The following is a 13,686-nucleotide window of genomic DNA, read 5'->3' as shown; positions in this document are numbered from 1 at the left end:
GTCAAAGTGCAAGTAGATAAATAGGTACCGCTCCAGCGGGAAGGTAAACGGTGTTTCCTGGTTCCTGGCTGCTCTGGTTCGCCAGAAGCGGCTTAGTCATGCTGGCCACATGACCTGGAAGCTGTATGCCGGCTCTCTCGGCCAGTAAAGCGAGATGAGCGCCGCAACTCCAGAGTCATCCGCGACTGGACCTAATGGTCAGGGGTCCCTTTCCCTTTACTGAGAAGAGAAGCTGCAATTATCTCACATACCCTAAACTGAGCAAGGGAGTGTGGAAGGGGATCCAGTTCAACTATTTCTGCTTATGTTCTATTTCTCAGCCATCCTTATAGGCTTCTTAAAGAATTCCTCCTAAAAACAGGAGAAAACCAGTAGCGTAGCGTGGGTTGCCAGTGCCTGGGGCTGAGGGGGTGGGTGGGAGGTAAAGGGATGGAGTACACATGCACATTCAGTTGCCTTATGGCATCTGCATCACCCAGGAGATCGCAGCTGCAGAGATAAGAAAAGAAGAGTTGCCACATTGCCTGGAGATGTTGCTTCCTGGTTTGCATGGAGAAGCCATTTTCAACAGAACCCAGCAATGGAAGCATGCAGCTGTATTAAGCCAGCACCGGGTGTTGAAATTGTGTGCCCCCTAACACTTTTGCACCCGGGGCCACTGCTCCTGTGGCCCCTTCCCACACCATGCAGCTGATTATCAACCCTTGAAGGTCACACCCATAATTCCAACATGGCAATAGCAATCATCCTAAGCCACTGCTAAACTGCAAGGGCTAAAGTCCTATTGGAAATGGTTAATTGTAATAATTGCTGTTATACAGACAGAAATTGTTGTTTTACTTTGCTTTCGGACATTTTAAGTCATCGTAAATAAACACAAATTCCAAATCTGCCTGGATGTGCAAATAATGCCACGCTCTCAGATGCCAACATACCTATTGGGTATGTGGATCTCCAGACCAATAATCTGGAATGTGTTTAATCCTGATGCGAGTTGAATTCCACACTGCTGAAATAGCTGCTTAAGTGGGTGGCTCAAATAATTAGCTGCACTTGAGAAACAGCCTGATGTTTTTGATCGTTGGTATCCATGTGTGAAATTTGGTGTGGGCCTTGGAGCCTGATGCTTGGAGCCAGACCCTCCAAGTGTCCCTATTCTCCAGGGACGTCCCTGATTAAGAGAAGCCATCCCAGTTTCTGATTTGATCCAGGAATGTCCCATTTTTCCTTAGGATGTCCCTACTTTCATTGCAGAAATGTTGGAGGGTATGGAGTTATCCAACCCCCAAGCTGTCTGAAGGCAATCCTGTATAGGGACGTTTTTCAATGTTTAATGTTTTATTATGTTTTTATATATGTTGGAATCTGCCCAGAGTGGCTGGGGCAACCAGTAAGATGTGTGGGGTATAAATAGTAAAATTATCATTACGGAATGGGACGTCCATATTTTCTTTGGAGAAATGTTGGAGGGTGTGCTAACCTACGGTAACTTCCTTGTAAAGTACAACACAGGCTTGCAGCCTAAGTTTATGAAAACAAACACAACCCGAAACACGCAGAAACAAAGTTAAGCACCAGGTTGCAGGCAACCGTGAGTAGGAGTTGCCGGAGGGAACGCACACAAGGGCCTCTTTTACTTTGCCCCATCCTTTTAGGAGGCTGGCATAATCTAGAGCTGGCTGTGATTAGGGATACGAAGAGGCAACAAGCGTCCGGGGCTACATTTAATGATTCAGAGAAAGGCCATGTGTGGGAGTAGGGAGAGGCTGTGCTTGGGGAAGGAACAAGAAAGCATTGGAAAAGCAGAGAGACTATGGCATAAATCCTAATATATATAAACGGTGCGCATAAACTCTGCAGGCGTTAGCAGATTCTTTGTACATGTAAGGATGTGTAGCCACTGTTACCAGAGTCTTGGAGTAGCAAAGGATTTTGCAGTTCCTCCCTATCCCCCAGATACACACCCCTTATGTGCCGTGCTGTGATTTTATTGTACGATACTTTTTTTCTTTTTCTTTTTAAGTTCTCCATCCTCAGGTGTTGGGTCAGATCATGCCTGTTTTAAATTTCTGCTTTTACAATGCAAATTTCAAGCCTTTTCACTGACACTGGGGGTTATAATCAAAGGGCAAAACAGGAGAATAAGCGAATATTTATTCTGCTGATTTCTAAAGCAACCTGAGTGTCTTCTGGGAACTATATATTATGATTTTGTAAGGAACGTAAAAAGGCAAAGGAAACTATGGCTGCAATCCTGTCCACGGTTACTTGGGAGTAAGTTCCTTGAACTCAATAGGGCTTACTTATGAATAGGCTAGGTATGGGTAGGATTGAAATTTACATTAGGTTGTAAGAAAAAAATTCTGCCCCCCCCCCCAATCTATGATTGGGTATCCATCCCACACATCCATTATTAGGAACAACCAAAATGCCACAAAACAGGGAGCTCAGTTGGACAGAGCATGGTGCTGATAACGGCAAGGTTGCAGGTTTGATCCCCATATGGGACAGCTGCATATTCCTGCATTGCAGGGGGTTGGACTAGATGATCCTCAGGGTCCCCTCCAACTCTACGATTCTATGATGCTATGAATCATTTTAAGTTCTGCAAAAGTTCCAGAGATATCAAAAATATGCCCACTATTTTGTAACATTTTGGTTGGTCCTAATAATGGAATTGTCCGATGGTGGATATTGAAATGACTTTTTTTTAAAAAAAGAAAATTTTCGGGTCTGGCTTAGTCTTCACAAACAGCCTGATCAGATGGTAAAAGTGTAGTCTGTACCACTTCAGACTGCAGTGTATATGTGTACATGTTTTAGGAGTTCTTTCTATATATATGTGAAACAGCATGTCAGGGAGAAGGTTATTCAAAGACCCTTCCCAGCAGCTATTTACTTTGGTACGGGCAGAATTTTCAAATACATGCATATGGAAGAGCATCAGATCCATACTATACACTTAACCGTGAAGTGCGTACTGGACACAATACCCATATGTGCACCCCCTGCCTGTTAAAATAACACGGTGAACTAAACGTAACTGAAATAGTGAACTAAAGCTTTGTGCAACCTATAGAGAGGGTGCAAATCAAGCACATTTGCATGTTTACTTTATTTCACTTAACTTATTTTGCTTATTTACGGGACCGCCTCTCCTGGTATGCCCCTCAGAGGACCTTAAGGTCCATGAATAATCATAGTTTAGAGGCCCTGGGCCCTAAGGAAGTCAGATTATACTCCACCAGGGCCAGGGCCTTCTCAGTGATGGCTCCGACCTGGTGGAATGCTCTGTCCCATGAGACCAGGGCCCTGCAGAATTTAACTTCCTTCCGCAGGGCCTGTACAACAGAACTATTCTGCCTGGCTTTCAATTTGAACTTAGCCTGATCTTTTATTCCCATTCCTTCCCTCCCCCTCCCCTTTTTATGAAGATTACCCGCTCTGGGATCCCACAGCTAATTCTCCCCTGGTCTTCTCACTGGCCCAAATAGGACTAATTTAGTTAGCTAGCCTTGGTGATCATCTAATGCTTATTGGATGGATCCCCCCCCCCAATTGATTTTTGAATTCTGAATTTATTGTTATTCACGTTTTATACTGCATTTTATGCTGTTTTTTGTTGCATAAATTAAATGTTTTAAATTTGTTGTTAGCCACCCTGAGCCCGGTTTTCTGAACCGGGAAGGGCGGGGTATAAATAAATAAAAATTATTATTATTATTCTATGAGACATGAGGAGGAGCAATGGGAAATGAAGCCAAACCTCCTAAAAAACCAGGCAATGCCCCCAAATTCAAAGTGGTCAGGGCAGGAGATAGCAGCCTGGCACCCTTGGGCAGCTGCCAGGGCCCCAGAACCATGCCGGAGTCCACTGCCAGTGGGCCATTCTTACAGCCTGGCACTCTGTGGAGCGCCAGGTAGCTAGATCTAGCCATCCTTCTATTTCTTCAATGCCCCTGGGTAGGTATTACTTTAGGGAATTTTAGGTGGATAGTGTTATGTACTGAAGTTCTCACCCTGGGCCAGCAGGGGGATACTGTAGATAGTTTTCACTCAGGTCCACATATGCAAATAAGGGATTGAAAGTGACGTTCAGTGATTGGATAGTTACAGAAAATGGTTACTGTTGCGTTCTAGTGGAGCTGTATATAAGCAGGCTGGCTGAACCCTTCAGTTCAGTTCTGTTCTGGCCTGTGAATAAACAAGAGCTGTTTGAAGAATTGCTGTGTCGTCTAATATGTTCACCCACAACTTAACACATAGAGCCAGCTGCCCAGTTCTGCCAGTGCAGCTGGGTAAGCCTGCTAAGGCCCACTGACACAGGAAGGGGGCTCATCTGAGGATACAGCCCCCTTCTTGCCCTGGCAGTGGTTACCAAGCTAAAGGAAGCACGATCCTTTCAGAAACTTGTTTGGCTTCCTATTACTTGCACATATCTCACCTCTGCCTTGGAGCTTATTTGTCTTCAGCTTTGGAACCCCAGGTGCAATAGACTTTTATGTAGCACCTTGCAACGCACATCGCTGCAGCACGTCCCCTGCTTTTTATCAGTTACGAGGCATTTAAAAATAAATAAATACTGAAGCCATTTGATGAACTGCTTACAGAGCAGATTCCTTGTCCCCGGCCTAATCATTTGTCTTCTGTGGTTGGCTTTGCTTTTATGGCGCTGTGTAGGTGTCAGCATGGAGCGAGCGACAAGAAATGCAAAAGCCCTGAACAAATAGCTAAAATGCTCAGAAATGGGGGTGAGTGGAGTAGCAGGATTCAAAGCTAAAGCAGGGGTGTGACACATGCAAAAACCAGACTTTGAATATGTTTTTTTTTAAAATTATGGCAATTAAGTCTGGTTGCACTTTTGTATTTTGTGTTAACAGATATGGAAAAATGACTAATCCTAATTTCCATACTATCAGTCGCTAGAACTGCCATTTCACCTGAAGGTCACAACACCGAAAGCTGGAAATGTCCACATTATTTACCACTCTATTTGTATGACCACGGGGTCAGGATCAACACCAGTCATCCTCAAACAGCTGCTGGCCCTGGGATACCTGGGCTGGCCCTGGAAGCCACCAGCCATTTTAAATTTCCTACACTACACTGCAGAACCAGATGCTACATTGCTCTGGGGCATTGTGGGAAATTTAAAATGGCAGCCAAGGGCCCGGTGATTTAAAAGGGTGTCCACATTTCCAAAGCCCCCTCAAATCTGGAGCCAGACCTGCACTTAGAGGTTGATCGATCTATTTCTAGGATCTTGAATATACACCTTCAGGGTGACCTTATTATTAACACTTCAAGGGCTCTCCTCAGGCTTCCACTGAGATAAATACCCTGAACCACATAGCAAAAAGAGGACTGTCAGACCTTAATTACTGATACACGTTGGTGCTATGCCCAGAATTGACAGTTGTGATGGGATACCATGAGCCATGCTGTGACAGGCCTAAGTAAAGAAGCTGTGGTTTGAAGCAAGAGATCAGCTGTCTACATTCCCCTTAAACATTATTTGACAGTCAGTCTGGCCAGGTTGCTCCCTTAAGAGATAATAATATTTGTGATGTGTATATTACTTTCTTTTTGTTGGTATGCTGAAGCATGAGTGATTCTCACATCTGCCACACCCAGGGGGAAAAATTGCACCAAGTTAGGCCTACCCAGAACTCCACATTCCAGGAGACCAGGGCAGTAGCCACAGGAAGGCCTGTATGGACCTGCTCCCCTCAGAAATATTCCAAGCTCTTGATAGTTCAGCTTATCTCTTTCCCACACACCAAGTCTCTAGCACTTTTGCTTTGTGGTGATATAAGGGAAAATGTAAAGACAGTAACTAGTGGCTCACAAAGAAAGAATTGTTGCTTCCATGTCTTAGTGGTCTGCCCAGTTAACCCGACAGGATAAATGACATGTGCTAGGTCCTCGTTTCCAAATGTTACAATAATAAAATTGCATTATTTTATTAGTGTTTAATACAATTAACTCATTTCAGGGATATTCTTCTGGTTGCAATTATATCATCCCTTGGTTCCCCACCATCACCTCAGTACCGTATTTCTAGCTAGAGGTGTGAAAGGAACCTATGTCAAATGAACAGGGCTACAAACTCAGGATTAGCTTTGTGCACTGGAAAACACAACTTGATTTATTCATTTCTAGGCCAAGTACCATAAAGGTTTGGAAATATGGCCACCCTGTAACTTTCAGGAAACACTGGTCAACACAAACAGATTATGTGGTAAAACTGTTCCTAGGCATCATATCTGTTGAAATGGACTCTAGTCCACACACGTTTACGGCACAATAGCTTTGCTAATCTTAAAGGTGCCACAAGTCTCTTGGTTGTTACTTCAAGAGTATTTCATTTCAGAGTAGAGGTAGATGCTCATGCATCTGAATGAGTGAGTCTTCCCACAAACATACACAAAGAAGTAAATTAAATTTGTGGAAGAATGGTTTGAAGTCTAGCCACTTCCCTGACATGCTCATTTTCTGCATTCAGAATTGAGTTTTTGTTTTGTTTTGTTTTGTAGAGCAAGGACAATTCACACACACAGCTTCTCTGTTCGGTCTGTTGTTCATACAGACCAGCCCTCAGCTGGATTCAAAGCTTCAGCACTGCATTACTGCTGCTGTTCCCCAATTGCAGCCACCTAAAGGACATTTTCCTACAGCAGCAGTTTTAATATGTAACTGCAAAACTAGTTGCTGCACGTAAATTATGAAAATAAGAATCTTGAGTTGGGGAAAATATCTTTTGTTTCTGAGAGGGTCCACTATCTGAAGTTGTTCCCAATGTTCTCATTTTCCTTTGGGATGCAGGATATAACTGACATCTTTGATCTCTCCCTTGAGAGATGCTTGCAAACATTTCCTTAAAGATATGTGCTTTTTCCTCATCAGTGATTGGCCTCCTATTCCCAGTAGAATCCATCTTTTTTCTTCATTCTGTAATGTTGTTGAGAGCTATCTAGATTCCTTTCAGCCTTGCACATATCACTAATCCTCAGAAGGTTTTGCTGCTTTGGGAACCTCAGCTGATGCTGAAGAATGAGTTGGAAAATATGTTATTCTCCTCACTCCCCAAACACTCCCCTTCTCAGGCTTATTTTCTCTTCCTAAAAGAGAAAGATTATATTATTTATTCAACCTGTTTTCTTGTGCTTTGTTTTGCAGGATTCTTTAACTTTTGCAGTTTTTTTGCAGGCCAAAGTAGCCTAATAGTGAGAAACCTAAGATATCAAGAGTCTAGTTCTATGCAAGTTTGCTTAGAAGTAAGTCAATGGACTTCTGCCATTGAGCTGTGGCCCTTTCAACACTTTAGATTGAATGATGGGGTTTAGAAAACTTGGAAGGTCTGGTTCTGCAAGCAAACATTCTGTTGCTAATCAGCCTATAGAAAGGAGCTACTTCTCCCCTCTATGCCAGGCATAGGCAAACTCAGCCCTCCAGATGTTTTGGGACTACAACTCTCATCATCCCTGACTACTGGTCCAGTTAGCTAGGGCTGATGGGAGTTGTAGTCCCAAAAAATCTGGAGGGCCGAGTTTGCCTATGCCTGCTCTACACCAACAGAATAAACTATTTTTCTCCACAATACCTTCACTGAACAGGTGGAACCTATCTGGGACAGAAAGCCTTTCTATACCCTAGCTTCCATCATTTGTGATCCTTGGCCAAAACAGTTGGGGCTGATGGGAGTGGAGAATCAACCAGCACCTGGGATGGGCACAAGTTCCCCCATCCAAGATGCAAAGGTTTCTTTTCCCACTCAAGAGGCTTCATGATGTAGCACTGCAACATCAGATTGCTTACAATGAGTGAGTTGCAGAAATATGTTTTTTTCCAGAAGTTCAGCAAAACTTGGACTACAAACCATCTTTGGCCATCACATCTGCAGCATGATGTGCCTCTGCCAAGAATGAATTACATCCATGATTTTCCCTGACCTAGATGGGCCCCGATAGTAATTTCCATTGACCCAGATACATTGGACTAGTATAAATGTGACATTTACAAAATTAACAAGAGATCCAGAAGGGCCTTTGCTCCAATTCACTTAATGACTTCTCCTTTTGGCATTTTTAGTTTGGAAAAAGGATCCCCCGCCCTGCCCCCCTTTTATGTCCATTGGGTAAGGCAGATTGCCTTTGTGCTCCCATCTCTGTGAATAAAACAATGCTTTTGCAAAAACAATTCCGTGGAAAGTCATATGACAGAATAAGCACACAAGTGAGGCTTGCAACAAAATGTTGAAAAGTGCAATTCTCCTGTTTCAGGATTCCAGCCATGCAGCTATACCCTTTCCAGGAGACTCCATTCCATTTGCCCACCCTGTCAGTTTTCTGTTCCACACCTAAATATCCAGCCAGCATTCCATGATCCCTGAACATACTCAGTCATCATTGAATTTGTTTTGGGGTGTTTTTTTTTTGTCCCCCTGTTTTTGCAACAAGTTTTTAAAAATTATTTCTTTAAATCTTGGAGTGGGTGTGGTGCCATTTTGGCTACATAAGTGCTAATACTCACCCCTAAAGTTGAGAAATGGAATAAATGATTTTCCCCCTTGTTCATTAACATTGGGCCCTTCAGGGTAAGCCATTGTCTGAAACAAACTACAGGTTACCATGAAAGAGCAGCGGGTTGGCCCATTGTTGCTCAAATTATGCTCATTCCTATTCCTCCCTTTTGTGCAGCTGGAAAGCAACAGACCACAGTGCTGGCTTAGCATTATGTACAAATCAGTGTTCATGGCAGATGCTCATGGCTTCTTTGGGAGACGTAGCATTAACCCAGAGCTGTGATTTGTTTATTCCTGGCTTGGCAAAGGGAGGAGCAAAGTACTGTAGTGTGATTTGAGCACCATGAAAATGAAACCAGCGAGTCTGCACCCCAGTTAAGCCCTCCAATCTTCCCTGAGGCTGCGACATGTTAAAAATCAATCTCAGACAATATACTCCGTAAGTTTTAATCAGTCGATTCACTGATTAACAGCACAATCCTGTGCTTACTCAGAAGAAAGTTCCACTGGATTCACTCCCAGGTAAATGTGCATAGGACTGCAGCCAATATCTGCCTACATTTGTATACGAATAAGCAATTGTTCACAGGGTTTTTGTTTGGTTTTTCCAACTATGCCTTTGTGTGCTGTAATACCATCTTAGAACTGACATTCCCTTCTGTGTGAGCGAGAAAAGGGAATAGTGTCTCTAAGGGGATGTTTGCCACCTGTAGGTTTTTTTTTGCAAGCATTAGTATCCCCCCCCCCCCAGCATTTCTTTAAAAAAAATGTTGTCAGATTTAATAAATAACCAAAACATGACAAAATATTGCAGGTTTATTATTCTCTTTCTTCAGCATCCAGTGGCAAATTACGGCCTTGCTTTAAAAAAACCCCCAAAAAGCTCCTAGCCCCGCCCTCTGAAGCCAAGCCCTTGTGGGCATCCTGATACTTAATGAGAAAAATATACAAACATGTTTGTTTCCTATTTAGTCAGGCAACCTGAAGAAGTTATGTTTTGGGACCAAGTAATACTCTAGCTATGCATGAGATCAAAGGAGTCAACTCCTAGGGGCCAAGCCCCTTTGACCCACCCCAATACAATATTTGAGGGGGTCAGCCCAAAAAAATCGATCAGCATCGCCATTCAAATGGTGTTTGTGCACTCTCAATATTTTACTCAAGTTGGCACTCCTGCATGGGAGCAAAATGCACTGCTTATGTTAACAGCGACAGTCATTTTAATATGCATTATCTGTCATGCCTAGAAATCAACGCAAACATTGATCAGAAGTGCAGTCCCAAGCAGGTTTACCCAGAAGCAAGTCCCAGCAGGTCCATTGGGACTGAGTCTTTAGTACAGGGACAGATTTAGGTGTGATGAGGCCCTAAGCTACTGAAGGTAATGGGGCCCTTTATATGACCAGCTGTCCTTTGTCAACAACAAATTGTCATTTGTTTGTGTTGAATAGATGCTATATGGTAATTTATGGACATAATAGGCATCTAAAGCCATATAGAAATGAGCAAACCAGTGATATTTTAGGGAGCAGGCTGGCAGGCAGGGCTCACTACTTACATCATAGGAGCCTACACAACACAAAACACTGTTGCTGTATGTAGGTTTTATTTTATTTGTTTTTTATCTTATATTTTGGAAATGTACATCCAGAGGTTTTTCCTTTAAAATTTTTTGGGGCCCCCAAGAGACTGATGTCCTAAGCTATAGTTTGTTTAGCTTATACGTAAATCCAACACTGCTCGAGTATGTGTGTTTAGGATCGCAGTCCAAGAGTGCAATCCAATGTGTGTGTATTGAGAAGTAAGGGCCATTGTATCTAATGGGGTTTATTCCCAGGCAAGTGTAAACAGGATTGCAGCCTTTTTCCTACAGAGACCTAAACAAATGGCTTTCGTGCAAGAGCTGCTGCTGCTGCTGCTCTTTTTCACTTACAAAGGTACTTTGCAATCTATGACATGTTCACATTCACATTACTGCGAGGCTATGGAAGGGCAGCTGAGTTTAAAAAGCAGGGACTTTTTTTTTAAAAAAGAAAAAAGCAGAGACTTGTCAGAAGGTACATAATCCCTCCATGAAAAGGGGTGGAGCTTGTACCCAGCTCTTCCATAACTATGTTTATCAAGCCTACCACACTGGAAAAATCCAGTAAATAGCCTTCAAATGAAGGCTCCTTAGAAAGTAAATAGGAAGAAGCTTCCATTTCTGAAACAGGATATGCTTCCTTCATGAGATTTTCTGAACATGCTGTTAATTTATTAATGTTTGCAAAGGTACTGTGTGGAGTTCTCAAACATTTTAGTGGACAGAGAATTAAAGTGTTTTGCTAAAAAGCGATCACAAATGTGATGTTTCCTTAGGAAGCTCCCACTTGCTTTTTGGGCTGATTTTCCAACCAAAACCAGTCCTCCATCAAGCATCCCATACCAACCAGTCTCATTCTCTCTCCCTCCCCACCCCCACCCCAGCTTGTCTTCTGATCAGATTTCCCCTTTTTTGTGGGTTTGAGAAAAGTTCTGGACTTCCTACCTTGACCACATCGTCGTTGAGATGCTTGGGGTCTCGGTCGACCAGGTCAATCTCTTTGGTGTGAACGTCATGGAACTCCTTCTCGTTCATTTCATCTGCCATGACCTTGTTGTTGGGCTTGTAGATGTTGCCTTGCTCCCTGATGGTGATGGGCGCTGTGTAAAGAAAGTCCTGGAAAGGGAGGGGTGTGGGAAAGCGGTCAGTGAATCCGATGCGACTACTAAGTGAACGGCGCAGTCCTGGGAAGGGGATGCACGTCCAAAAAATCCCACTCGCTCATCGGACGTTCAGAGAGCGGCTGTCTATGCTGCACTGGTCAGGGAGAGCGCGCGGAGCCTGGGGAAACTTCATCCAGCGAATACCCCAGAGGCTGGCTTTTTAAATGGACAGAAAGTATCTGACACCACACCCCTCGGTACCAGGCAGAGCCGCGACTCCCGCTCGCGCCGCCAGGGGTCCTCTCCTGGCGCGCGCAAGAATTGGGCAGGTTTGCAGCCGGGGAGGGCGCAGCCGCCGCGCCCCTGTTCACGCGCTTGGAGAATTCGCAGCTTGGAATCTCCAAGTTTCCTCTTGCAGGGAGCTCTCCCTTAATAAAGCAAAGGGGGGGGGGACTCCCTGACCCCAACCAATCAGCTGGGACACTTGGCACCTTGCCTGCCTCGCGTTTCACGCGCAAAGGAGTACTTTGCGCCCTTGCGCTGCCTGCTAACCGGCGCGCCACCGCGCAGCCTAATCCCACGCGCGTTTCCATTCGACAGCAAGTTCCAGGAGGCCCGCTCATAAGAAAGAGCGCATAAGATCGCAGCAGCGGCCAGCATTTTCAGTGGCAAATGTGGGCACCCTAGTAAGCACCCCAGGGCACCCCCTGAATGCCCCCAGCAAAAGGAGAAGGGAAGGCAAAGGCGAGACGAGACGGGAATGTAAATGGGACAGAGGACAACTCCCCGCACCATTGACTAAATAACCCCAACATGTTGGCATGGAAGAGCGCTCCTTGCCTTGGGAGGAAGGCTGGATGGGGAAAAAGCGTCTCCTGCAATGAGGCGACAACGATTTAACACCCCTCGTACTCCGGATCCGTTAATCCAGAACAAATACCTCATCCTTGGGTCCATTCAGGAGTAAACCCTCACATGCGTTAGGATTCATCACTGAATGGACGGGGAGGGGGACGCAAGACGGTTAAAGGCAGAACTCATCCGCGATAAGTTTTAGTACGGGGCTCTTAAAGTCCCTCTAATCGTGCCTCCCTGGAATGCCACCCATTCAAAGAGTCGCTTGCTTGACAGCCGTCCCTCACTCCGCTTCCTCCTTTTTTTAAAATAAAAATAAAAATAAAAGGACCTTTCTAAAGTTAAGGTGAAAGAGTGCTGTCCCAACCTGACCCACAACAACCCACAGATTTCTCGAAACCCATTCAAATCTGAATGCTCTTGGCGCAAGTCGGTTGGGTTGCGCCGTCGCCCGAAGACGAGCCGCTTTCGTTTTCAGAAAATCCAAACTCCACGCCACTCTCCAGACTAGCAAACTGCAGCTCCCCTTAAGAAGAAATGCCTTTTGCACACTCGTTACAAGTTTAGCTTTGGAGACGCTCTCCAGTAGATTCCCTCTCCTGCCTTGTGAGAATTAACCGAGACCGGGGTGGAGTGGCGCGGAGTGAGAGAGAAACCCCAGTCCTTTCTTTGCACTGGGCAATGACAGAGAACATATTTGCAAAACACGCCCCCCCCCAGGAAAAAACCCAACAACTTACTCTAGAGTTTTCCCTAAGCCTGGGTGGGCGCCACTACAGCCTTGGAAATGGTGCGGGGGAAGCGGTTTAAGCAGGAAGGCTCTCTCTGGGAGCGAAGGGCGCACGGAGGGAGGCGGGGGGGGGGGGAGAGAAAAAACAAGTGCCCGTCCAGGAGATCAGATTACCAACACAACACAGACAAATAACCCCCGATTGCCCTGAAAACAGGCTTTGCAGTTCCAGCTCTGGAAAGGGCTCCACCGTGGAGAGCAGGGAGATAAGGGACGAGCCAAGAGCACTCAAGAGATGGCTGGCGCAAGCAGGTACTCCGTGCCAGGAACGCAAAGCAGCTTCGCGAAAAGAATGAAACATTGCAAAAGCATGCCCTACCTCGGAGTCTACGTATTTGCTCCCAGACATGCTGTCCTGGGCTTGCTCGAGGCTTTGCGGAGGGCGTTACTGACCAGTAATTTAAAAGATCCGACGAAGGAAGATCCGGAATTGTTAGAGGGGAAGAAAAAAAAACTACCGCTCACGCACACACACCACAACCGGCCCCCCCAACAACGCACACAAACAGAAGACTGCCGAGTGGGCGGTATCTCTAAGTTAGAGTCCTGGCTGGGCGCCAGGGGTTTGTTCTCCCACTACAGCTCTAGACTTGGAGGACAGGGCTGGTAGATCTCGGCACATCCCCAAGGCTCGAGGAGCAGCGCGGAGTTGGAAAGGGTAAAATCCACACAAACAGGACGCGCGCTCTGCGCTCTGCTGCTAATTTCCCTCCTTTTGGAAAAGCCTCAGGCGATGCTTGTTTCCTTGCCAGTTGCAGCGACCGTAAAAATACACACACGTGCACGCTTATTCCCTGAGTTATCCGAGGGCAAGCGGTTAGTGTCTGGTTAA

The 13,686-nt window shown here is 45.2% G+C and overlaps 1 protein-coding gene and 1 long non-coding RNA gene across 3 annotated transcripts in view; one reads left to right on the top strand and one right to left on the bottom strand.

Annotated features, from left to right (window-relative positions):
* Window positions 1-13,667, bottom strand: part of CAV1 (caveolin 1) — a 28,468-nt gene extending 14,801 nt beyond the window's left edge. The window contains exons 1-2 of one of the 2 annotated variants that reach the window (XM_081878132.1): window positions 13,174-13,667; window positions 11,052-11,222 (exon numbers count right to left, since the gene is read on the bottom strand). In XM_081878132.1, coding sequence (XP_081734258.1) covers window positions 11,052-11,222; window positions 13,174-13,203 — 201 coding nt within the window. In that variant the 5' untranslated portion in view covers window positions 13,204-13,667. Of the gene's footprint in view, window positions 1-11,051; window positions 11,223-12,804; window positions 13,112-13,173 lie in introns of those variants that run through there. The other variant, XM_081878133.1, reaches the window with a different exon arrangement.
* Window positions 1-13,686, top strand: part of LOC309350931 — a 412,768-nt gene that overhangs the window by 129,249 nt on the left and 269,833 nt on the right. The gene's annotated exons all lie outside the window — the stretch shown is intronic.

This window comes from Podarcis erhardii (assembly GCF_964252035.2).
Source record: "Podarcis erhardii genome assembly, chromosome: 10".
NCBI classification, from domain to species: domain Eukaryota; kingdom Metazoa; phylum Chordata; class Lepidosauria; order Squamata; family Lacertidae; genus Podarcis; species Podarcis erhardii.
This window is presented reverse-complemented; position numbering and strand designations above follow the sequence as displayed.